General features: G+C 49.9%; 2 protein-coding genes across 2 annotated transcripts in view; both read left to right on the plus strand.

The window, feature by feature from the left end:
* Positions 1-11206, plus strand: part of LOC310818630 (nidogen-1-like) — a gene marked incomplete at both ends in the record, with an annotated part of 26704 nt that extends 15498 nt beyond the window's left edge. The window contains 10 exons of the mRNA XM_083689628.1: positions 1-56; positions 711-839; positions 3357-3602; positions 3965-4137; positions 5819-5945; positions 6097-6268; positions 6457-6614; positions 6983-7106; positions 8347-8459; positions 11088-11206. The exon at positions 1-56 is cut by the window's left edge and continues 88 nt beyond it. Of these exons, the coding sequence (XP_083545754.1) occupies positions 1-56; positions 711-839; positions 3357-3602; positions 3965-4137; positions 5819-5945; positions 6097-6268; positions 6457-6614; positions 6983-7106; positions 8347-8459; positions 11088-11206 (1417 nt within the window). The remainder of the gene's footprint in view (positions 57-710; positions 840-3356; positions 3603-3964; positions 4138-5818; positions 5946-6096; positions 6269-6456; positions 6615-6982; positions 7107-8346; positions 8460-11087) is intronic.
* A 6151-nt stretch (positions 11207-17357) lies between these two features.
* On the plus strand, positions 17358-22688 carry gpr137bb (G protein-coupled receptor 137Bb; the record flags this gene model as incomplete). Its single annotated transcript, XM_083689629.1, has 8 exons — positions 17358-17579; positions 18160-18354; positions 19762-19811; positions 20082-20304; positions 20765-20914; positions 21317-21445; positions 21538-21659; positions 22568-22688. 8 exons carry the CDS (start codon positions 17358-17360, stop codon positions 22686-22688), a joined length of 1212 nt encoding a protein of 403 aa, XP_083545755.1.
* Between the last annotated feature and the right edge of the window lie 3812 nt (positions 22689-26500).

A 26500-nucleotide genomic window follows, 5' to 3' on the forward strand; every position in this document is an offset into this window, starting at 1 on the left:
CGCCTTCATCTGCTCCTGCCTGCCCGGCTTCGTAGGCGACGGGCGCGTCTGCCAGGGTAACGTGAGCCGTTATCTGGTCTGTGTGTGTGTGTGTGTGTGGGGGGGGGGCGGGTAGAACCTCTAAACATGGATAGAACCTTGAAGATGCAGTGTGTGTCTGCCTGAGACATGCCTGTGTGTGTGTGTGTGTGTCTCTGCCTGAGACATGCCTATATGTGCGTGTGTGTGTGTGCGTGCATGCATGCGTGCGTGCGTGCATGCGTGTGTGTGTGCATGAGTGCATGTGTGTGTGTGTGTCCTACTCCTTGTTGTAACCCTATCGGGCCCCTGAGAGAGGAAGTGCTTCCACCTGGACAGGAAGTGCCGAACCCCCGGCGGGCCAGCAGCTGTGGTTGTATTTATTCCCTCCTTGGCCCGCCCCCAGATTCCCGGCTCAGGAATGTCCATGCATCACTGTAGGGCTGACTTTTCATTTGTTTCCCATAGGAAGATTAAGATGTATTGTCATTCCAGAATGGAAGACCCGTATTTCATATGGACTGTGTGCATATTTGGACTGGAGTGTGTGCACCTGTGTGCGTGTGTGTTGTGTTTGTTTCATGAAACTGTACATATTACATTACACACACAGACACACACACACACACACACACACACACACAGCTATGTTTTTATCTACATTTTGTTGTCGTTTTTCTCCACACACACAGACATGGACGAGTGTGACCAGGGCCGTTGCCATAGAGATGCCATCTGTATCAACACTCAGGGCTCCTTCACCTGTCAGTGCCGCCCAGGTTTCCACGGTGATGGCTTCCAGTGCGCCCCTGGCTCTGACGGTAGGAAACCCCTTACGGCCCCTGGTCTAAACCTCCAGCTGGCTGTCTGACCCGTCTGAGGTGTGATGGCCTGGGGGGGGTGATTGATGCAAACTGACGCCAAAAGGTTATGAAGGCCAAGTTTGACGCCTTGGTCCACCAGACCTTTCAGACCTTTCAGACCTTTCAGACCTTTCAGATCTTTCAGACCTTTCAGACCTTTCAGATCTTTCAGGGAACGAGACTAACTGGACTTCTCACCTTTGATTTAGTCGTCCTGTTGTGAAGGTTGAGGTTCTACTACCAGCCCAGGTTAAGGTTCTACTACCAGCCCAGGTTAAGGTTCTACGACCAGCCCAGGCTGAGGTTCTACTACCAGCCCAGGCTGGGTGTCTTTCCCTCACCCGGCTCGTGTTATATGAGGTCATTCATGTGTCTCTCGTCTCTCTCTTCGTTACGGGCAAATACATAAATAACCTCAACTAGTAGTTAGTTAGTAGCACTCACTCTGTCTTACTGTCATTGATAGCCAGCTGGAACTCCTGGGAGAGAGAGGGAGGGAGGGAGAGAAACACTGATATTTAGTCTACGATTTATCTGCAAAGGACAGCTAGCTCTCCCTCCACCAGGGGAGAGACACTGTTTAGATAAGACTCCATATATCCAACCATAGCAGATCAGTACAACACATTACTGGCGGGGGTGCGTTCACTAAGCTAAACAACTCAATCAGGCATGCGTCATCACTAGCCCCCTGGCCCAGACAGGAGCCTCTTTAATCAATGTTCTGTAACAACATTGAACAGTTGAGTTAGGGAACGTATCCGTCTGTAGAGAGGAAGGACAGGACAGGATGTTCTTCTATAGGACTGTGTGTGTGTGTGTGTGTGTGTGTGTGTGTTTTTATTGCACTCTTTGTGTCTTTTGGTTGTCCTTATAATCTCCCTCCCCCCTCCCCCCACACACACATACACATACACACGCAAACTTGACATGTGAGTCTTTACAGATGTTCTATAGGGTGGAAAAGAAAACTGTGTGTGTGTGTGTGTGTGTGTGTGTGTGTGTTAGAGTCGCTGTTGACACACGGTCTGATATACAGACTTGTGAAACATAAACATTCTGTCCATTCTCAAGTCCAGCAGCCGATTACACCAATCAGACAGTTAAAACAGACAGATGTACGCTGAGTAAACATTCTAACATACATCGACTTACACAGACACAGACACACAGTATAGAGGCTGGTGCAGGTAGAAATCGGAGGACGGACTCACTGTAATGCATTGAATGCCTCCCTTGATCCGAGCGTTCAGATGTTCCACACTGAACCCTGTATAGTGGCCGAAGGGTGTTTGTGAGTTGGCATCCTTCCAACATGTTCTCACTCCCCCGTTCCCCACAAACACCGATCCAGATGTCAGACACACAGCCTGGTTATTCCAGGTGTCTGATACACCTCCGCCAGCAGGCTCACCTCCGCCAGCAGGCTCACCTCCACCAGCAGGCTCACCTCAGTGTGTGTATGTGTGTGTGTCATTGCCTAACCGTACATCTCTGTGGTTGATGACTGTCTGACAGGCTCTTTGATCTCCGGCCTTTCCTCAGACAGACACTATTTTTTGTTGGTGTTTGTCCCTGCTGGCTTGCTGTCCTGGTGGATTGTTGTGGCCAGACGTGGTTGAAGAGAGGAGACTACATTGGTCGGGTCAGGGTTGTTATGACTGGACAGTGGTTAACCACTACAGATGTGTGTGTGTGTGTGTGTGTGTGTGTGTGTGTGGGAGGATGCGTTCCCCGACTGTGATGAGTGTGTCATACCTCTACCCCTATTCCCAGAAGTCCCCTCATCTCCCAGGCTGATCAGTGTGACCACAAAAATGTAAAAACCTCGGAATAACATCTTAGAGAAAGCAGGGTTCCTCGCCTGCCCCTGCAGGTGTGGGTAGGAGACCCTGTTGAAGAGCCTGTTTCACAACCATGTACTGGAGAAGCCTTTATGGGTTCTAGGTGCTTCTCGTGTGTGTGTGTGTGTGTGTGTGTGTGTGTGTGTGTGTGTGTGTGTGTGTGTGTGAGAGAATGTTCTCGGGTCAGATTGATGTGACCACAGAAATCCATCTGCTGGGCTTAAGTCCATAAATCCATAAATCCAAGTTTTCACGCGGTAGAGGAGAAACCACACTTGCCTGGGCACCATGTGGAGTTGTAAGGGATCATTTTGAAAACACACAACCGTTCCCTTTGAATGTCACATCACACAACTGACCACAATCAGAGGTTTAAGACTGATGTCACCACTGCCAAAGACATGTTTGTCTCTGATATATGGTCTTCTGACTTTCTTTCTTTCTTTCCTTTTGTCTTTTATCTGCCCTTAATCTCCATCTCTTCCGCCTCTCTCTCTCCCTTTCTTTCTTTCTTTCTTTTTTTCTTTCTGTCCTCATTTCTCTCCATCTCTTCCCCTCTCTCTCTCTCTCTCTCATATCTCATTTAATGTCATCCTCCATCCCTCCCTCTTCCCTCCATCCCTCCCTCCAGTGCGAGAGAAGTCTGCGTGTGAGGTCCACAGGGAGAGCGCCCAGGCCTCCACCTCCTCCTCCAGCGGTTTCTCCTTCTCCTTCTTCCGCCCGCGGCCCCCCGTGGGTCAGTACGTGCCCACCTGCGACCCCCGCGGGGCCTACGAGCCCACCCAGTGCCACCCCAGCCTGGGCCAGTGCTGGTGTGTAGACGCCAACGGCCTGGAGGTCCCAAACACCAGGAGCGGCCCTGACTCCAGACCCCTGTGTGAGTGTTGGGTATATACACACACACACGTACACAGACACACACACACACACACACACACGTACACAGACACACATGGTACCTATCAGTCTAAATGAGTGATGGTTCACACCATATTTATAAGTTATACATTATGAAACACAAACACATTCAGACACACATGCACGCACACAACGCGCGCACGCACACACACACACACTTTTGTTTTCTCCCCTTTCTGGAGCACTATGACTGCGTGTAGCACTTCTTCTCAGAGAAAGACTGCTTCTCGCCGAGAATATGAAGAAGTCCTTTGGCTTCATGGTGTATAATTCACCCTGGATCCTTTCTAATGTGTTATCATTGTGGGGGGGCTTCCTCAGGTATTGACCAGGGCGTGGCGCCCCCCCCGGTGGGCCCCACCCCCAGGCCTGACGTCAGCCCCCTGGCCCCGGGGACCCACCTGCTGTTCGCCCAGAGCGGGAAGATCGAACACATCCCCCTGGACGGATACAACCTGAGGAAGGAGGAGGCCAAGGCCCTGCTGTACCTGCCTGTGAGGACACACACACACACACACACACACACACACACACACACACACACACACACTCACTCACTCACACTCACTCATACACACACATATACACACATACACACACACACATATATATATATATACATACACGCACACACACACTCACTCACTCACTCATACACACACACACACACACACACACACACACACACACTCACTCACACTCACTCATACACACACATATACACACATACACACACACACATATATATATATACATACACGCACACACACACTCACTCACTCACTCATACACACACACACACATATATACACACACATCTGGCCATACAGAGCGTGCACTGATTCCCCCCCCCCGCCCCATACAGAGCGGGAACTGATCCCGACGCTGGGTTATAGTTGGTGAATCTCACCCCCGCCCCCCCACTCCCACGGTGGAATGTCCCAAATGCCAGTGGAACAGTCTACTGATTGTGCCCTGACAGATCGGACTGTACCAACTCATCCTGAGACCATAAGCAGCTTGGTCTGCTTGAATATGGAACTGCATAATGAGATCATGTCCCTTATAAAGGCAGTCATTGTTGGTCTCGCCCGCTCATTGCCATAGCAATCGAATTCTAGAACTTCAAAGGTTGTGTCTTTGTGACCTGTGATGTCACATCGTGTGATGCAGGCTTGGAGGACGGCGGTGGAGGACGGCATCGGGGTGAAATCCAAATGGAGGTGGTGGAGATCTGTAGGCCAGGGGAGGCTGGTGGAGGCCAGGGAGGCTGGTGGAGGCATGAGTGTGTGTTTGATACCATTCCTCATTCCACTCCATGCATTACAATGAGCCCATCCTCCGATTTCTACCTCCACCAGCCTCCGCAGATGTGGGCTTTGTTATCAAAGTGCCCCCCCCACCCCACCCAGCCCTCTCTGATACCACAATGTAAAAAAGGCTGGAGATGAGACTAACCAGATTACTGTGATGTTCTCTCGCTGTAAACAGTTTCATTCAGTGTGTGACTCCATATCTGTTTGATTGAATTATCATTCAAGGTAGAGGCTGCATCAGACCCTCCCTCTCTTCATGCATCTCTCCTCTCCTCCATCTCCAATTCTATCATCACACTCACTTACTCATAATGTCCATGAGGGAGACTATAACACCCTCTATTTCCCTAATCACACTTCAGAGCCAAGTCGAACTGGGCTGGGCTGGGTTGGGCTGAGCTGAGCTGGGCTGGGCTGGGCTGGGCTGAGCTGGGCTGGGCTGAGCTGAGCTGGGCTGAGCTGGGCTGGTTACACATCCACCATAGCTAAGATCTAAAAAAAAAAAAACAGGCTCTGTGCTTTGAACTGGATGACTGCTTAATGTTGTCAGGCTGTAAACAACGGCTCCATTCAGTCCGTCTCCTCTACGATACTCTGCCAGTCCTCTACGATACTCTGGCCAGTCCTGTACGATACTCTGGCCAGTCCTCTACGATACTCTGGCCAGTCCTCTACGATACTCTGGCAGTCCTCTACGATACTCTGCCAGTCCTCTACGATACTCTGCCAGTCCTCTACGATACTCTGGCCAGTGTGGGCCCACCAAAACATTTCCAGATGATCAAGGTTGTGTCTATAACTGGAGCCCTGTGTCAAGCCTGTGGTGTGTGTGTGTGTGTGTGTGTGTGTGTCTCCCCAGGACAGAGTGGTGATTGCGGTGGCCTATGACTGCATGGAGAAGATGGTCTACTGGTCGGACATCACAGGACCTTCCATCAGCAGGGCCAGCCTGGCGGGAGGAGAGCCCAGCTCTATCATCACTACAGGTCAGACACACAGACATACACACACGCACACACGCACATACACACGCACACACGCACACGTGTGCGCGCTGTCAGACTGACTGAGATCAATGATTGCATACGGACATCCTTTCAGAGCAGTGTTTAATGTCGTCGTGACCTCTGACCCCAGACCTGGAGAGCCCAGAGGGCCTAGCCATCGACCACCTGGCCCGCCTCATGTTCTGGACCGACTCCATGAAGGACCGGATCGAGGTGTCCAGGCTGGACGGGACCATGCGCCGCGTCCTCTTCCACACGGACCTGGTCAACCCCCGGGCCATCGTGGCGGACCCCTCCTACGGGTCGGTCCACTTCCCATTCCTGCTTCTCCTGTCGGGGTTCTCTCCTCTGTTTCCACATTTAGATGGAGACACAGAGAGACAGGCAGGCAGACAGACAGACAGACAGGCGGGCGGGCGGGCAGACAGACAGAAGGACAGAGAGAGAGGCAGGTGTTCTGAGTTCTCATGTTGTATGTCCTCATCTCCAGGCGTCTGTACTGGGCCGACTGGAACAGAGACGGGCCCAAGATCGAGATGTCCAACATGGACGGGACGGACCGCACGGTGCTGGTCAAGGACGACCTGGGCCTGCCTAACGCCCTGACCTATGACCCCGAGGGACAGCAGCTCTGCTGGGCCGACGCCGGTAAGACCCTCAGCCCAGTTCAACTACACCCATCCCAGTTCAACTACACCCATCCCAGTTACCCTCAGCCCAGTTCAACTACACCCATCCCAGTTCAACTACACCCATCCCAGTTACCCTCAGCCCAGTTCAACTACACCCATCCCAGTTCAACTACACCCATCCCAGTTACCCTCAGCCCAGTTCAACTACACCCATCCCAGTTACCCTCAGCCCAGTTCAACTACACCCATCCCAGTTCAACTACACCCATCCCAGTTACCCTCAGCCCAGTTCAACTACACCCATCACCAGGCTATGCTAAACATGCTAACAGCAACAACATGTTGTCCATTTTTCACCGTTTGTTGTGTTTGTTGCCCCGGCAGGGACCCGTAAGGTGGAGTGCATGGACCCAAACCGCCGCACCCGGGCCCCGGTGGTGGAGGGCATCCAGTACCCCTTTGCCATCGTGGCCCACGGCCGCAACCTGTACTACACTGACTGGAGGAGGTAGGGCCACTGATGTCACCTTCTGCCATGACAACGACAACCAACGCATTTAACTCTGTTTTGTTGTTGTTTTTACTGACTGTGCTGACAGTTACATGTGTTTGCTTCCTTAGATGCTAGGCAGTCACATTTAGGGTCCCGTAGGGCCCCGTTCATTCTTGAGTCATGTCCAAAACACTTTGCAGACTCCCCAAAACAACTCGTTATATAACAGAATCCCTCTGAAGACTTTGTCTGCATTCAATTTTTGATAGGTCACATGACTAAGCTGTAATCCACTTCAGCATTGTGTAACCATGACAGCAATGTGTGATTCGGTGTCTGAAGGCCAGACACTACTCAGCTTATGGTCCATCACAATGTTCTCACCGCTTAAAAGAGTTCTCAAGCTTTCTAAAAGCTGGTTGTAATGACCATGTTTAATCGGTAGCGATCAGGGAATGAGATCCCTTGAAAGAAATATTTCATTTACGACCGCTGTTTTGCTTCGGAAAAAGCTAAAATGGAGTGTCCTACCCCACTTGGTTGGCATGTAAACATGTTGTTGCTGCCGGGGGGTGTTCTAGGGGAGCAGACTCACCCATTTTGTGGTCTAGCCGCCTCTTCGAATCGTGTGTGTACGCAGAAACACAACAGCTAATGTCCGACACTGCAGGTCTGTTTCGGGGGTTATGTTATTATCAGGAGGGTGGTGTCGTTTGGAACTTCCAGCTGTATTTCCCCACGCTGGCCAGAGGTGGCAGACTTCCAGCTGTATTTCCCCACGCTGGCCAGAGGTGGCAGACTTCCAGCTGTATTTCCCCATGCTGGCCAGAGGTGGCAGACTTCCAGCTGTATTTCCCCACGCTGGCCAGAGGTGGCAGACTTCCAGCTGTATTTCCCCACGCTGGCCAGAGGTGGCAGACTTCCAACAAACTTCTGCCCTGCTCCTTTAAACAAAACATAAATAAAACACAGCATACAGTACCCAGTAAATGTCCTCAGAAATGTCTGTAGCGAATGTTCTTTTATGGTAATCTAAAGATGTTGAACAGCCATAAGGCTTGACTGTATGAGTGCTGGGTGAGTCACTTAACCAGTTCTGTTTATTTAGATGAGGATGTCTTGTGAATGTCTAGGTTTAGTTGAAAACATACGTTTATTTGAGGTGAGTCTGTCTGTGGGTGGTCCTCAGGGCTTTAGAATGGTGTGTGAATGTTCTACGGCAACGTTGTGGAAAGGTTGTGTTTTCCGTTGCTAGGGAAGCAGTGGTCGCTGTGGACCGGGCGGCGCAGAGAGAGACAGACGAGTTCCTGCCGCAGAAACGCTCTCGACTCTACGGCATCACCACAACCCCGACTACCTGTCCCCAAGGTAACCCTCCCCCCCTCCTCCCCTCCCCTCCTCCCTCCCTCCCCTCCTCTCTCTCTGGCATCACCACAACCCCGACTACCTGTCCCCAAGGTAACCCTCCCCCCCTCCTCCCCTCCCCTCCTCCCTCCCTCCCCTCCTCTCTCTCTGGCATCACCACAACCCCGACTACCTGTCCCCAAGGTAACCCTCCCCCCCCCCTCCTCCCTACCCTCCTCTCTCTCTCTCTCTCAATGGCATCACCACAACCCCGACTACCTGTCCCCAAGGTAACCCTCCCCCCTCCTCCCTACCCCTCCTCCCTACCCTCCTCTCTCTCTCTCTCTCTCTGGCATCACCACAACCCCGACTACCTGTCCCCAAGGTAACCCTCCCCCCTCCTCCCCTCCCCTCCTCCCTCCCTCCCCTCCTCTCTCTCTGGCATCACCACAACCCCGACTACCTGTCCCCAAAGTAACCCTCCCCCCTCCTCCTCCCTCTCTCTCTCTCTCTCTCTGGCATCACCACAACCCCGACTACCTGTCCCCAAGGTAACCCTCCCCCCCTCCCCTCCTCCCTCCCTCCCCTCCTCTCTCTCTGGCATCACCACAACCCCGACTACCTGTCCCCAAGGTAACCCTCCCCCCCTCCTCCCCTCCCCTCCTCCCTCCCTCCCCTCCTCTCTCTCTGGCATCACCACAACCCCAACTACCTGTCCCCAAAGTAACCCTCCCCCCTCCTCCTCCCTCTCTCTCTCTCTCTCTGGCATCACCACAACCCCGACTACCTGTCCCCAAGGTAACCCTCCCCCCCCCCCCCCCTCCTCCCTACCCTCCTCTCTCTCTCTCTCTCTGGCATCACCACAACCCCGACTACCTGTCCCCAAGGTAACCCTCCCCCCCTCCTCCCCTCCCCTCCTCCCTCCCTCTCTCTCTCTCTCTGGCATCACCACAACCCTGACTACCTGTCCCCAAGGTAACCCTCCCCTCCCCTCCCCCCCCTCCCCTCCTCTCTCTCTGGCATCACCACAACCCCGACTACCTGTCCCCAAGGTAACCCTCCCCCCTCCTCCTCCCTCTCTCTCTCTCTCTCTCTCTCTGGCATCACCACAACCCCGACTACCTGTCCCCAAGGTAACCCTCCCCCCCCCCCCCCTCCCTACCCTCCTCTCTCTCTCTCTCTCTGGCATCACCACAACCCCGACTACCTGTCCCCAAGGTAACCCTCCCCCCCTCCCCTCCCCTCCTCCCTCCCTCCCCTCCTCTCTCTCTGGCATCACCACAACCCCAACTCAATGTCCCCAAGGTAACCCTACTTACCCTCTACCCCCTTTCTCTCTCTCCCCTCCTCTCCCCCTCTTCTCTCTCCTGCTCTCTCTTGACCTCACAGTGCGGGTCTCTTGAGTTGTGTACGCACACACACACACACACACACACACACACACACACACACACACACACACACACAGCTGAAGTGTCAGTGGCATGATTTAAACATGCATGTAGGAGGGCTGTTGTTATGCGTACACAGCTGAAAGCCACAGCTGACTGTGCCTGAGGTTATCCTTCCCCAGCGTCCTCCACATTCCCCCTCTCCTCCTCCACATTCCCCCTCTCCTCCTCCATCCCTGTACACTCTGGTCTGGAGTCAATCACTCGGGTCAGAATGTGAACCGCCTGACATCCATCTATCCTTGCACATCTGTGTTCCTGTTGGATTGATCAGGTCTGGCTGGGCCCTATGCATTGAGGCATCGCTGGGTTGTGTGTGTGTGTGTGTGTGTGTGTGTGTGTGTGTGTGTGTGTGTGTGTGTGTTCTGTCTGTGTGTGTGCTTCTGTGTGTGTGTGTGTTTCTGTCTGTGTTTCTGTGTGTGTTTTTGTCTGTGTTTCTGTGTGTGTGTGTGTGTGTGTGTGTGTGTGTGTGTGCGGCCATACAACAACAGCAGTCTTCTGGTCCTCATTACGGCTTTTCATTACAGATTATGCAGACGTACAAATTGACTCAGCCGCCTGTGTCTGGGTCTAAGCTAGGCTAACCGCTAGCTGTACAGCACATCTGCTCCAAGCTGCTGGACTGCCTCAGTCTGATGGCGCACGCTGGTTCTGCATCCCACCCAGGCCAGGACACGCTGGGCGTCTCCTGTTCATGGATTTAGCCTAAGCCTACTCTAACTGAAGCATCTGTTCCCTGTAGGGTATAGCTGCTAGCTGCTGCCTACAGTAGGCCTGTATGTGTGTGTTTTGCTGGCACCTATTTGGACAGGGGCTGTACTTCAGCAGTGTGACACACTTCAAATCGTCAAAAACTTCACGATGAGACACCAGAGACGGTCTATATCATTGGAATAGACATTTGTTTTGTGGGAGGCTTTACATGTTCCTAGACCACAGTGATCAAACCCCATGTTATCCATGTTCTCCTGTCTGGAGCAGGGGAGGCTGGTGGAGGTAGAAACCGGAGGGCGGGCTCATTGTAATGCATGGAATGGAACGAGAAAAAATCTAGTGTTTGATACCGTTCCATTCCATGCATTACAATGAGCCTGTCCTCCGATTTCTACCTCCACCAACCTCGCCTGGTCTGAAGAGTATTATGTTACCAGCCTCCCGTAGGCCTACATGGACATACTAACAGGATGTTTCCCCCCTGTAGGGTATAACTACTGCTCCAACAACGGAGGCTGTTCCCATCTCTGTCTGCCCCGGGGGCGGGGCTTCACCTGCCGATGCCCCGACACCAATGATGGACGCTGTGTGGAGGGGAACTTGTGAGGAGGGAGAGAGAGAGAGAGAGGGAGAGAGAGAGGGAGAGAGAGAGGGAGAGGGAGGGCGGGAGAGAGAGAGAGAGAGAGAGAGGGGGAGAGAGAGAGGGAGCAGGAGAGAGAGAGAGGGAGCGGGAGAGAGGGAGAGGGAGGGAGGGGGAGAGAGAAAGAGAGAGAGAGAGAGAGAGAGAGAGAGAGCACCATACACTCTTAAAAAAAAGGTTCCAAAACGGTTCTTTGGCTGTCCTTGTAGGAGGACAGCCGAAGAACCCTTTTTGGTTCTTGGTAGCACCTTTTTTTCTTAGACTGTAACAGACATATAGAAACGGTATACAGAGTTTGGGAACACAGACTCCATATTGGCACCAGATGTTCCATGACAACAACAACAATATTCAACACCAACATTCCAATCGGAATTCTTAATCGGAATGCGATTGTCAGGGGGGAATTTTTGGTGCCAACATGGCACCTGTGAAAAACATCTCTGCGTCTCAAACAAAGTTGATATCTGTGGCTCTGTACCAGCCATAGAGTTATAAACACTAGAGGGAGCACCAAAGATAGATAGAAAGAAAGCATTATAACTGTATGTTCCAACCATGTGCCTTCTGTAGGGTTATAACTCTATGCTAGAGGGTGTACTGCCCTTCTGTAGGGTTATAACTCTATGTTCCAACTGTGTGCCTTTTCCAGCTTCCTCTCTCAGGAGGAGGAGAGGAGGGGTAAGCTGCCTCCAGCTGGGGACTCCCTCCCTCTGGCCCAATTCCAATCTGATCCCTAGGTCCTACACGCTTGGTTCCCTTTTGTGAAATGTGCAAATATTTGGCACCAGGGTTGGGGTCAGTTCCATTTCAATTCAGTCATTTTAGGAAGTATGTTTAAATTCCAATTCAAAACGTTCCTTAGAATTAGAATTTGGGAGTTTTTGTTTACTTCCTGACTTGACTGAATTGAAATGGTATTGACCCCAACCTCGTTGTGTCTCCAGTCCTCTGCCTTGTTAAATATGACACTCTGGGATTTGTTCTGCTTCTCAATCGTCACTTCAATTCAGGATTCAGATCTATTGACGTAGACCTGCAGCCTTTAAGAGGTGGGGAATCCATAAGGTGCTTCTGGTAGGGGCTAAGGGTCGTAATGGAATTGGGCCTCTTGTACCACTATGAGCCAGTGATGGACTGAAGGGGACAGTGTGGAGTTTGGGGTGGTAGAAATTATGTTTGGGAGGGAGGTTTTTTTTTTTGGGGGGGGGGGGGGGGGGGGTATATTGTTACTGTTTCTTTATCTATTTTAAACATACCAAATTATTTGTCATTATTTTCTGACACAATTGCTAAAAACTCACATTGTATTTTTTTTCATAATAATAATTGTAAATAAATACCTGAAATATAGACATATTATCTGAAGTACATGTTTCTAATAATGGTGCTTGTTGATGACGACGACTGTAAAGGTGTAGAGGTCGTTGGCATGGTGCCAGGTTATCTACCCCCCGCCCCCCCTTCAGCATATAAAGCAGATGAGTCTCTATTCAACAAGCCAGTCACTCCAACATGTTCTATAGAACACGTTTCTATCTGAACCTTCTGGTGTTCCACCTCCTGCTGAACAAGCTTGGCCCTGCGCCTTCTGATGACCTCATCCTCCTAGGAGGTTAGAGGTCAGAGCCCAATGGAGGCGTGGTACACAGGATTGATGATATGTTCTGTATGCGCAGCTGGACCATGAGGGAGAGGAAGAGAGAGAGAGAGGGAGGGAGAGGGGAGAGAGGGAGACAGGGGCAGAGGGAGAGGGAGAGGGAGAGGGAGAGGGAGAAACAAGAGAACATTTACATTCTGTACAGCTGTCCCATTAAAAAAGTTTTTTTTTTACAAGTTTGGTTACACAATGTGTCTTTGTCCTTGAAATGTGTCATTTAAAAGTATAATATTCTGATTCTTTTAGTTACTGAACAGACAGATACATGTAAGCCTGTACCACTGAACGCTTACAATGAACAGGATTTAAAATATATTTTAAATTATCAGGATTTGTATGTATTGTAACTATCCTAACTCTCTCTTGGTTATATGTTATGATAAATGCTTTTGGCAGAGCCAACCCTACACAAGTCTACAAAATCTATATTTACATTTATTTATGGCATTTAGCAGACGCCTTTATCCAAAGTGACTTACAACAATGTGTTTAAGTAAGTGAATGGTCTATCCATCAGTCATCATAAGAAGAAGCAATCTATGCTACATTTCCATTGAAGATGCATTTTGTCTAGGATTATGCTTCATCTGTGTCTGGGAAACCAGCCCTGAATGTAAACCCATAACAATGAATCATGGTTTACTTTACACTGGCTGGGAGAGAACAGTAAAGAAAGACTCAGATGAAAAACAAGACCCCTGAGACAGTAAAGACCCCTGAGACAGTAAAGACAGACCCCTGAGACAGTAAAGACCCCTGAGACAGTAAAGACAGACCCCTGAGACAGTAAAGACAGACCCCTGAGACAGTAAAGACCCCTGACAGTAAAGACCCCTGAGACAGTAAAGACAGACCCCTGAGACAGTAAAGACCCCTGACAGTAAAGACCCCTGAGACAGTAAAGACCCCTGACAGTAAAGACAGACCCCTGAGACAGTAAAGACCCCTGAGACAGTAAAGACCCCTGAGACAGTAAAGACCCCTGACAGTAAATACCCCTGAGACAGTAAAGACCCCTGACAGTAAAGACCCCTGAGACAGTAAAGACAGACCCCTGAGACAGTAAAGACCCCTGACAGTAAAGACCCCTGAGACAGTAAAGACAGACCCCTGAGACAGTAAAGACCCCTGAGACAGTAAAGACCCCCTGAGACAGTAAAGACCCCTGACAGTAAAGACCCCTGAGACAGTAAAGACAGACCCCTGAGACAGTAAAGACCCCTGAGACAGTAAAGACAGACCCCTGAGACAGTAAAGACCCCTGAGACAGTAAAGACCCCCTGAGACAGTAAAGACCCCTGACAGTAAAGACCCCTGAGACAGTAAAGACAGACCCCTGAGACAGTAAAGACCCCTGAGACAGTAAAGACAGACTCCTGAGACAGTAAAGACCCCTGACAGTAAAGACCCCTGAGACAGTAAAGACCCCTGAGACAGTAAAGACCCCTGACAGTAAAGACCCCTGAGACAGTAAAGACCCCTGACAGTAAAGACCCCTGAGACAGTAAAGACCCCTGACAGTAAAGACAGACTCCTGAGACAGTAAAGACAGACCCCTGAGACAGTAAAGACAGACCCCTGAGACAGTAAAGACCCCTGACAGTAAAGACAGACTCCTGAGACAGTAAAGACAGACCCCTGAGACAGTAAAGACAGACCCCTGAGACAGTAAAGACAGACCCCTGAGACAGTAAAGACCCCTGAGACAGTAAAGACAGACCCCTGAGACAGTAAAGACAGACCCCTGAGACAGTAAAGACCCCTGACAGTAAAGACAGTGGTCACTAGATCGGCATGTTAGAGAGGACAACAACAATCTGAGGAAGTGATGAATACATAAATATAATTATTTATTATTATTATTGTTATTGTTATTAGTATTATTATTGTTATTAGTATTATTAATATTAGTATTATCTGAACATTGTCTGTGAGAGTAGCCCCCCCTGCTGGCAGTGGAGATGTTATAACACATGTAACATGTAATAAACAAACAAATAGTAAAACAATAGTATACTCACAGTGGTTCATAGGAGAGAGACAGACAGGTATCTATACTCACAGTGGTTCATAGGAGAGAGACAGACAGGTATCTATACTCACAGTGGTTCATAGGAGAGAGACAGACAGGTATCTATACTCACAGTGGTTCATAGGAGAGAGACAGACAGGTATCTATACTCACAGTGGTTCATAGAAGAGAGACAGACAGGTATTTATACTCACAGTGGATGACCTGAGCAGAGCAGAGGGACAGACCGTATCTAAAGGTAGATACAGGAAGGCCGTCTGGTAGCTGAAGCGCTGGTGATGCATTCAAACACCACACAGCTTTATTAGTCCAACTAACAGACACACAATATTTGACGTTATTAACATTAGAACTGTTACAACTGCTCCCATTTCTGACCCCCCCCCCCCCCCCACACACACACACACACGCCATGCCCACCCCACCCCACACACACACACACACACACACACACACACACACACACACACACACCCATACACACCCCCACACACACCCCCCCACACACACACACACTCCTTCATTTTATATTGTGATATATTACGAAGACATTTTAAGGCATCATATATGAGTTATAACGCATGCTATGATGATGCGTGCCTCATAGGAAGTGTTACAGATTTGGTTTCTACAGCTCAATACCGCCATCTATTGGAAATATTTGTCTCTACTGTTCCTTTTCTTCTGGGACTTTATCGTTGAAAATGTGCAGTAAGGTAAACACATCACGCTTACAGGTCATTTCTGTATTTATTTTCAATAATATAAAATTACACAAGTAATTTGCGGAAAGGATAAATATCCAATCGTATGCATAGCAGAGCACAGTTGAAGATAAAACTATAAAAATGTAATAAGAAGTTCCCAGTAGGTTGTTATATCTGAATATCCAGGAATGCACTGATGCCCTCTTCCCAAACACGTCAGATAAAGGTTTCTGTTTTCAGCCGGCGCAAAACGGACGCAAGTCCAAACGCAGGCGCATTGGCAATTCGTGCCGGCGGTAGCAGGTGAAATGGCCACAGCGCTGGAGAGATGTCTCGTCTGCCCTCGGGTGGGTGGAGTAACGGTAAACGAGGCGGATAGGGTATTACAGACAGGTCAAGTGCCGTCAGCTGCGCCGACAAATTCTGTCCTTAAAAATAGCACTAATATTTCAGACACACTCCCTACGCCACCACCACCGCCAGCGACCCTCACCAGCTCCCGTGTTCGCGCTAAGACCCGTTTTTACGCCGTAAAAATGTCACTACTCGTCTATCCAACCATGGAACTGCAATGAGGACATGAAATAACTTATACCAGCAGATTATGATTATGAAATATCGGGAAATATTGGGGGAATGGGTGAACCAATTGGGAGTAATTCTAGAGAATTGTTCTGCTAAACAAATGGTGAGAAATGAACGGGCCACATTTTTGTTTAACATATTTCTTGACTGTAATCCACTGATATGACCTTATATGATATAATAATTAAAGCGATTTTAATGAATTATTGTTAGTGATTTAATTAATTAACTCAATCACTCATTCATTCACCTTACAACACTCTTACACAACGTGCAGTATGGATGGATGGGGGAAAGGAGAGGTGGAGATAAAGATGGGGAAAGGAGAGGTGGAGATAAAGATGGGGAGAGGAGAGGTGGAGATAAAGATGGGGAGAGGAGAGGTGGAGATAAAGATGGGGAGAGGAGAGGTGGAGATAAAGATGGGGAGAGGAGAGAGGGAGGCAATTGGTAGTGGATATGATGCAGTCTCTGACGCAGGAAGAGGAGGAGGAGAGGAGAGGAGAGGTCCCCCTGCACGTGGGCAAAGGTGCACTCCTCCTCCTCCCTCTCTCTCTCTCTCCCTTTCCCTTCCTATGTTTCTCGATCCATCTGTTCCACCCCTCCCTCCCTCTTCCATCCCTCCCTCCCTTCCTCCCTCTCTCTGTCTATCCTCTCCACATGCATCACAGCCTCATGCTAAGCACTCAGCCAATTATATGCTCCGCACCATAATCATGTGACCTCAGCCTCCAACCACTCTCTAAGAGGTACCGGCAAAAAGAGGGGAGTGTCTCTCTCTCTCTCTCTCTCTCTCTCTCTCTCTCTCTCTCTCTCTCTCTCTCTCTCTCTCTATCTATCTATCTATCTCCCCTCCGTCTCTCTCTCTCTCTCTGTCTCTGTCTCTCTCAGCCATTCTCATTCTCTCTCTCTCTCTCCCTCCCTCCCTCTCTCCCTCCCTCCCTCTCTCTGAGTCAGACAAGGCTGTGCGTCTGAAGCAAAGCTTCATGGACTTATAGAATCAACCAGAAGCAGCACAGCGTTGCCTGGAAGAGGAGAAAAAGGCTTTCTTTCCTTTCCTTCTTTTCTTTTCGTTCTTTCTTTCCTTCTTCCTCACTCTGGTACAGGGGGAGATGTGTTGAGAAGCGAGGGAGATGGAGGAGTCTCCGCCGGGGGTGGAGGAGCTGCAGCATGAGGCAGGGGCGGAGGGGATGGCCGGTAACGGGTCGGGCTCCCTCCCACCCCCCCCCACCATCACCCCCGCCATCCCCCCCTTCGTGAAGCTGGGCCTGACCGTGGCCTACACCGTCTTCTACAGCCTGCTCTTCACCTTCGTCTACGCTCAGCTGTGGCTGGTCCTGCGCTACAGACACAAGGTACAGACACTGTGGCTGGTCCTGCGCTACAGACACAAGGTACAGACACTGTGGCTGGTCCTGCGCTACAGACACAAGGTACAGACACAGTGGCTGGTCCTGCGCTACAGACACAAGGTACAGACACTGTGGCTGGTCCTGCGCTACAGACACAAGGTAGGCGGTGCAGCCGGGGGCGGAAACCAGCGGGGATGGAACGCGGGTCTCTCTCTCCCCCTCCCCGCCCCCCAGCTCGTCAGCCACAAATGTCTACCGTTAGACCGAATGCTACAGCGGCAGAGCAAGGTTCAGGTTCAACCACGGTTCTCAGAGCTGAGTGCCTCGACTTCAGACTTTAGCTCAATGACATAACACAGTCTTGGAGTTCCGCAGGAGACGAGGTGGTTCGAGGTGGCATGGGGGGGGTATATCTGTGTGTGTGTGTGTGTGTGTGTGTGGGGTGGGGTGTCAGTAGGAGCAGTTGTAACAGTAGGAGCATTGGAGCAGTTGTAACAGTAGTTCTAATGTTAATAACGTCAGACATTGTGTGTCTTTGTCGGTCGGACTAATAAAGCTGTGTGGCGTTTGAATGTGTCACCAGCGCTTCAGCTACCAGACGGCCTTCCTGTTCCTGTGCCTGCTGTGGGCGGCGCTGCGAGCCCTCCTCTTCTCCTTCTACTTCCGGGACTGTGTCACAGCCAACGCCCTGGGGCCCTTCCCCTTCTGGCTGCTCTACTGCTTCCCCGTCTGCCTGCAGTTCTTCACACTCAGCCTCATGAACCTCTACACGGCACAGGTACTGACCGCTGCCGACCGCACTAGCCCTTTATGAAGCTCTCTTACGAAGCTACATAGATGGTACACACTTAGCCTGATTAACCTATACACTGCTTTATGAAGTCTCTATGTCGTCTTTATGTAGTGTTAGTGAAGTCTCTAAGTCGCCTCGGGACTGTGGGGTTATGGGTTTATGGGGTAGGGAGTAGTGGTAGGGGCTAGAGGTTATGGGGTTATGGGGTTATGGGTTAGAGGGTTATGGGGTTAGAGGGTTATGGGGTTAAGGGTTAGAGGGTTATGGGGTTAGAGGGTTATGGGGTTAGAGGGTTATGGGGTTAGAGGGTTATGGGGTTAGGAGTTATGGGGTTAGGGGTTATGGGGTTAGAGGGTTATGGGGTTAGGAGTTATGGGGTTAGGGGTTATGGGGGGTTATGGGGTTATGGGTTAAGGGTTAGAGGGTTATGGGGTTAGGGGTTATGGGGTTATGGGGTTAGGGGTTATGGGTTAGAGGGTTATGGGGTTATGGGGTTAAGGGTTAGAGGGTTAGGGGGTTATGGGGTTATGGGGTTAGGAGTTATGGGGTTAGAGGGTTATGGGGTTATGGGGTTATGGGGTTAGGGGTTATGGGTTAGAGGGTTATGGGGTTATGGGGTTATGGGTTAGAGGGTTATGGGGTTAGAGGGTTATGGGGTTAGAGGGTTATGGGGTTATGGGGTTAGGGGTTATGGGTTAGAGGGTTATGGGGTTATGGGGTTATGGGTTAAGGGTTAGGGGTTAAGGGTTAGAGGGTTAAGGGTTAGAGGGTTATGGGGTTAGGGGTTATGGGGTTATGGGGTTAGGGGTTATGGGTTAGAGGGTTATGGGGTTAGGGGGTTAGGGGTTAGGGGGTTAGGGGTTATGGGTTAGAGGGTTATGGGGTTAAGGGTTATGGGGTTAGAGGGTTAGGGGTTAGGGGTTAGAGGGTGTGGGTTAAGGGTTAGGGGTTATGGGGTTAAGGGTTATGGGGTTAGAGGGTTAGGGGTTAGGGGTTAGAGGGTGTGGGTTAAGGGTTAGGGGTTATGGGGTTAGGGTCAATTCAGAACTCCACACACAGGGCTAGATCCAGACTGCAACAGACTGCAGACTTGCATTCTCACACACGCTTTTCACATTCTCAGCGCGACGACTCTACATAGCCAGCTAGCAGGGCGATGCTACATCTATTCACAGCATACGGGTCCCCTCACACAGTCATTACACATTACTGACCTACAGGACAGGACACGGTCGGGGTCAGTTACATTTCAAATCAGTCAATTCACAGGAGGACAGAGTACCCTCACAGGATGAAAGTGAATGGCCGTCAGAATGAAGGAACTTCAGCTGGGGAACATTGTAAGTGTGTACTATTGTCCAACATGTTCCTTGTCTTGTCTTCCACCTGCAGGTTTACTTCAAGGCCAAGTCCAAGTATACCCCGGAGCTCCTGAAGTACAAGTACGTACACTACAGGATCTTTCCCCTCCTCTCCTCCTTTCCATGCAACCTCTTTTTCTCTCTCTCTGTTTCTCCCCCCCCCTCTCTCTCTCCTCCTCTCTATCTCATTGACTCCTCCTCTACCTCTCTCTCTCTCTCTCTCATTGACTCCTCCCCCCCCCTCTCTCTCTCTCTCTCTCTCTCTCTCTCTCTCATTGACTCCTCCCCCCCCCCCCCCTCTCTCTCTCTCTCATTGACTCCTCCTCTACCTCTCTCTCTCTTCTCCTATAGGCTGCCTCTCTACCTGGTCTTCCTGTGCGTCAGCCTTCTCTTCCTGGTCGTCAACCTGGCCTGCGCCCTGTTGGTCAAGATGACGGCCACAGAGGTGAAGACCATCGTCCTGGTGCGGGTCACCATCAACGACACGCTGTTTGTCCTCTGCGCCGTCTCTCTGTCCGTCTGCCTCTACAAGGTGGCCAAGATGTCCCTGGCGAGCGTCTATCTCCAGTCCAAGGTGATAATAACACCGACACGCCACCTAGATGATGCCTTTATCCAAAGCGACTTACCTTGCAGTGAGTGCGTACATTTTTCAGTAGATATCTGTCCCAGCGGGAATCAAACCCACAACCTAAGCGTTGGTACAGTAGGACCCCAACCCGGTGTGGCCAAGGCAGGGTTTGAACCTAGGTCTCCTGCATGGAACACAGTAATTCCGGTAATTCCTGGAACGGAGTGAGGAATGGTATCAGACACACGTGACCTCCCTCCTGTTACTCCAGCCCTAGACCCTAGACCCTAGACCCTAGGCAGCATTTAGCATATCGAAGAGAAATAACATAGTTAATAGTTAATATTTCTTTTTCATCTAATCTTTCTATTTTCTGAAAAAAAATGTTTTTAAACTTGTTGGCAATAAACTGTTCACCTATGGTGAATGCCAATGAAATGATCTTCCTCGTCATTGGTTGTAGGGCACGTCTGTGTGTCAGGTGACTTTGATTGGCATCCTGGTGGTCCTATTGTACGCATCACGGGCGTGCTACAACCTGGTAGTGCTGGCGCTGACGGACATCGAGACCATCAACTCCTTCGACTACGACTGGTACAACGTCTCAGACCAGGTAAAGACTGCACTGTGTCTGAGATACAGAGCCTGTGAGTGGTGTGTGTGTGTGTGTGTGTGTGTGTGTGTGTGTGTGTGTGAGTGTGTGTGTGTGTGTGTGTGTGTGTGTGTGTGTGTGTGTGTGTGAAAGAAAGAGAGATAAAGGAGATTGGACGCGCGCACACGCACACACACACACGCAGGCACACACACACACACACACGCACACACACACACGCAGGCACACACACACACACACACACGCACACACACGCGCGCGCACACACACACACACACACACATGCAGGCACACACACACGCGCGCACACACACACACACACACACACACACACACACACACACACACACACACATACACACACACACGCCACCTCACTGACAGTGTGTGTGTGTTGTCCAGGCTGATCTGAGGTCTTCTCTGGGGGATGCTGGCTACATCGTGTTCGGGGTGATCCTCTTCGTCTGGGAGCTGCTGCCCACATCCCTCGTAGTCTTCTACTTCAGGGTCCGCAGGCCTCCCCAGGATAGGGTGAGTGTGTGTGTGTGTGTGTGTGTGTGCGTGCGTGCGTGCGTGCGTGCGTGTGTGTGCGTGTGTGTAATCTGGTCTTTGTGTGTTGGCAGAGTGGATCGGGGATCCCCAACCACGTCCTCTCGTCCAGAGGTTACTTCTTCGACAACCCCCGTCGCTATGACAGCGATGACGACCTGGCATGGAGTATCCCTCCACAGAGCACGTCAGCCAGGTAACACACACCTAACCTAGACCCTAACCCTAACCCTAACCTAGACACCACCTAACCCTAACCTAGATAACACCTAACCTAGACACCACCTAACCTAGACACCACCTAACCCTAACCTAGACACCACCTAACCCTAACCTAGATAACACCTAACCCTAACCTAGACACCACCTAACCCTAACCTAGATAACACCTAACCTAGACACCACCTAACCTAGACACCACCTAACCCTAACCTAGACACCACCTAACCCTAACCTAGATAACACCTAACCTAGACACCACCTAACCTAGACACCACCTAACCCTAACCTAGACACCACCTAACCCTAACCTAGATAACACCTAACCTAGACACCACCTAACCCTAACCTAGACACCACCTAACCTAGACACCACCTAACCCTAACCTAGACACCACCTAACCCTAACCTAGATAACACCTAACCTAGACACCACCTAACCCTAACCTAGACACCACCTAACCCTAACCTAGATAACACCTAACCTAGACACCACCTAACCCTAACCTAGACACCACCTAACCTAGACACCACCTAACCTAGACACCACCTAACCCTAACCTAGACACCACCTAACCTAGACACCACCTAACCCTAACCTAGACACCACCTAACCCTAACCTAGACACCACCTAACCTAGACACCACCTAACCTAGACACCACCTAACCCTAACCTAGACACCACCTAACCCTAACCTAGACACCACCTAACCCTAGAGAAGATAACATGCTACAGGACTAACAGTATAGAATCACAGTTCATTTAGGGAAGTGCTCCTTCTAGTGTTTATAACTCTATCCCCCCTCCCCTCCCCCTCCTCCCCCCTCCCTCCTCCTCCTCCCCCCCTCCCCCCTCCTCCCCTCTCCCCCCTCCCCCCTCCTAGCCTAGCGACAGAATGCTACGACTGGGGCAGCCGCCACAGCAGCTTCACCGTAAACACGACGGTCACCACGGACGACCAACGGCTGACCACGACCACCGGAGAGCTCCACCCCTACCCATAGACGAGTCTACACCCTTTACAGTAACCACGACGACCAGAGAGCGACACCCCTACCCATAGACGAGTCTACACCCTTTACAGTAACCACGACAACTAGGAAGCTCCACCCCTACCCATAGGAGAGTCTAGTCTACACTGTACAGCACAGCACTGCACTTTGACATATATCCTAGCATCAGTATTATGTCCCTCATCAGCCACCGTAGGCTGACAAAGCTGACAAAGCGGTTCAGAGATGTTTTTTTGTAATGAGTTCCTGTACAATTGTGAGATAAACAGAAATGGTCCTAAAACATTCAGAAAATGTTCAGTGAATTTAGATGAGGCTCAAACTTTCTGATGAGATCATAGTTGGCCCCTAGCTGCCTGACTGGTAGAGCAGAAAGGCATCTGGATAAGTCTGATTCTGCAGCTCATGAACCTCTGACATTGCAGATTCCAACTCAGAGCCATGTCGGAGTTAGCCAATAGGGAGCACTACGCAAGATTCCTACTCTAAATCTTGCAGGGAAGCTATGAGTCTCCTAAGAGCACTTGAATGCACCATAAGACCATAAGATAAGCAACTCATACATGCACACATACATGCACACACACGCACGCACGCACGCACGCACACACACACACACACACACACACACACACTTCACTCCTTCATTGAGATACCTAGTGGTTCATACCCTTCACCAATCCACTAAAGCCTGTATATGCTGTAACTGTTCATCTTGATGATGCATAGATAGAAACACAACTCTACTAATCTGAGTCCTGTTTCAGAAAGGAGGATCACTAAATTAGCCAGCTAAGTTGGAAAAACAATCAGATACTGTATATCACTTGATTCTGTGGTTCCTTAAAGGTCCAGCATGTAGTTGTGTGTGTTGCTGCCCCCGAAGGCCACGCTGAAAATGTGAAAATTTATGCTACGTTTTCTAACAGCGCCAAACAGGTGCATGTCCTTGTAAACAAACCCAACGTGAACGTAACATAAAGGCCAGCGTCCCACCCGACACCAGATTCTAGAGACGCTTAGTTTGGACTTATACAGCACTCTTCACTGAGCGTTCTTCATCGTGTGATCTCAGTCCTTGACGGCTACTGATTTATCATGGCTGTTTATCACTATTCTAAAGCTACAATCTACCTGCTGGACCTATAAGATGGCTACATTTGAATATGGGTTTGGGGGGCGTCCAGTAGTCAATTATACCAACTATCTTTCTTTATTAATTTAGAAATATGAAGTTAATTGAAGATATTTCACTTATCATTGATCCTACTTTCGGAAACAGCTCCCTGGAGCCTTCATGTCTAAACTACAAAAGTGCAATCAATATGACTTATTTGAGTGTATATTTATTGTCGACGCAAACGTTTAAAGAGATGGATTATATATTTATAACAGGAAGTGTTTTGTATAGTCATTTGTAACGCAGAAAGTTGTACTGAATGAAAATGGTATATTTTGTGTCAGCTTCTTTTTTGTGGATGTGTTGTGGTATGTATTGACACACAAACGTGAATAAAAGGACACTTGAAGGGTTCTCTCTCTCTCTCTCTGTGTGTGTGTGTGTGTGTGTGTGTGTGTGTGTGTGTGTGTGTGTGTGTGTGATGTCATGTTCTTGTTTTGTCGTCACTGTCCACTAATGCAGCTAATGTATGGTGAAAGCAAGTTGCTAGCAACATAACGACTAAGAATATATCAATAAACGGTAGAACTATTACACACGCACACACACACACACACACACACACACACACACACACACACACACGTATGGAACAGGTTAGGGTCTGTATGCATGTCTGGATTTCACCGCATCCCCCCGTCCTCCACCCCCCTGTCCTCCGTCCCTCCGTCCCCCCGTCCCTCATCCCTCCGTCCTCCACCCCCCCGTCCTCCATCCCTCCGTCCCTCATCCCTCCATCCTCCACCCCCCCGTCCTCCATCCCTCCTTCATCCACCCCCCCGTCCTCCATCCCTCCGTCCCCCCGTCCTCCATCCCTCATCCCTCCGTCCTCCATCCCTCCGTCCTCCATCCCTCCGTCCTCCATCCCTCCGTCCTCCATCCCCCCGTCCTCCATCCCTCCGTCCTCCATCCCTCCATCCCTCCGTCCTCCATCCCTCCGTCCTCCACCCCCCCGTCCTCCATCCCTCCGTCCCTCATCCCCCCGTCCTCCACCCCCCCGTCCTCCATCCCTCCGTCCTCCATCCCTCCGTCCTCCATCCCTCCGTCCTCCATCCTCCATCCCTCCGTCCTCCGTCCCTCCGTCCCTCCGTCCTCCATCCCTCCGTCCTCCATCCCTCCGTCCTCCGGTCTTCCTTCACCGTCTCCCTGCGTCCGCGTGCGCGCGTGAGTGGAACAGCAACCGTCACATGAGCGCGTGCGCGTGCAGTTCTCGTCAGAGTCCGGCAACATCCGAGAGGTAAGCTTAATATTCATACAAATAAAAGTTATAAAATGTAATCCATGATGCATCAAACTGTTGTATGTAGCTCTAATGAATATTCCGATACCCGCCCTGTAATTCCTGTCGTGATCCGATGTCTAATATCGGTGTAAATAGTCAATGAGATCCTGAGGGAAAGCTAACGGAAAGCCAACGTCCGCCAGACACCCTGAGTTAGCTTAGCTTAGCTTAGCTCCAGACCTGCTCGGTTCTCTGCGACCGGCAGATGTATGAGCAGATATATGATCATTTAGTTCGTCGTGTCATTTATGTGACCAGGGGAGCCAGCTGGATATTATTCATACACCACTCTGTGTTTCATGGTGTTTTGTTTAGTTCTTTTGACGGAGAAGTTTCTGTCAATCTGTGAGGGTCGACAACTGAGGGTCTTTGATCATGGGTCATTTTGAATCATTCCATTGTAAATGTTTCTGAAAACATTCAATTGATTATTCTGTATATCGGGAGTGCATTTGAAATGTGTGTTATTGTTCTTATTATTCTGTATACAGTATGTATGTAGAGAGTCTAGGGGAGTCAGCTGTGTACTACTGCCAAGCCACACCACGTTTTAGGCTCTTTTAGAAGTCTGTAAAGACCCGGAGAACATCCAGGGTTAGAACCAACTAATGGTACTGGAGACGTTTGGGTCTTCCACACATGGGTTCAAACCCCCTGGTCACACAAGCCTGAAGGTGGAAGTGAAACTAGATGGACTACATGCATACTATGTCTCAAGCCACACGTCTTAACTAATAGACACTGTGGTTTCCCACCTGTGACTCAAAGGAAAACACAGTTTACCTAATTTACGTGTGTGTATGTGTGTGTGTATGTGTGTGTGTGTATGTGTGTGTGTATATGTGTTCACACTGACCGTCACACAGAGAAGACATGTTCCTTTATCTCTCCTTTCTGCTCTTTGGGTGTCTCTGCAATGCCTACGAAGGTAAGAATAGTTATTATTTATTGTGTCCAAAAGTATGAAGATGTTCTGACTCCAGTTGTTGAAGGTCGAGTCACTATCATATTGATGATATTATTGGATAATTATTTGGAGTAAAATCTACAGTATATAATATTGTATATAAAGATAACAAAGTTGTTTGGAAGTTTTCACACTTTGAGATGATGACAGTGACTTTTTATTTGTCTTTTGACAGACGTGATTGACCAGTATGTAGCTGAGAGGGACACAGCTGTTCTGAAGTGTGATCACGCTTTGGTGGGGCAAACAGTGATATGGAACAAATATAATTACTTTACTGAAGAGATAGTAAACATTCTCACTATTCAAGATGGCATAATGACAGTAAACATTGATAATCCAGAAGGACGTTACGGTTCAACAGCTGACAACTA

This window comes from Argentina silus, assembly GCF_951799395.1.
Source record: "Argentina silus genome assembly, chromosome: 18".
Taxonomy (NCBI): domain Eukaryota; kingdom Metazoa; phylum Chordata; class Actinopteri; order Argentiniformes; family Argentinidae; genus Argentina; species Argentina silus.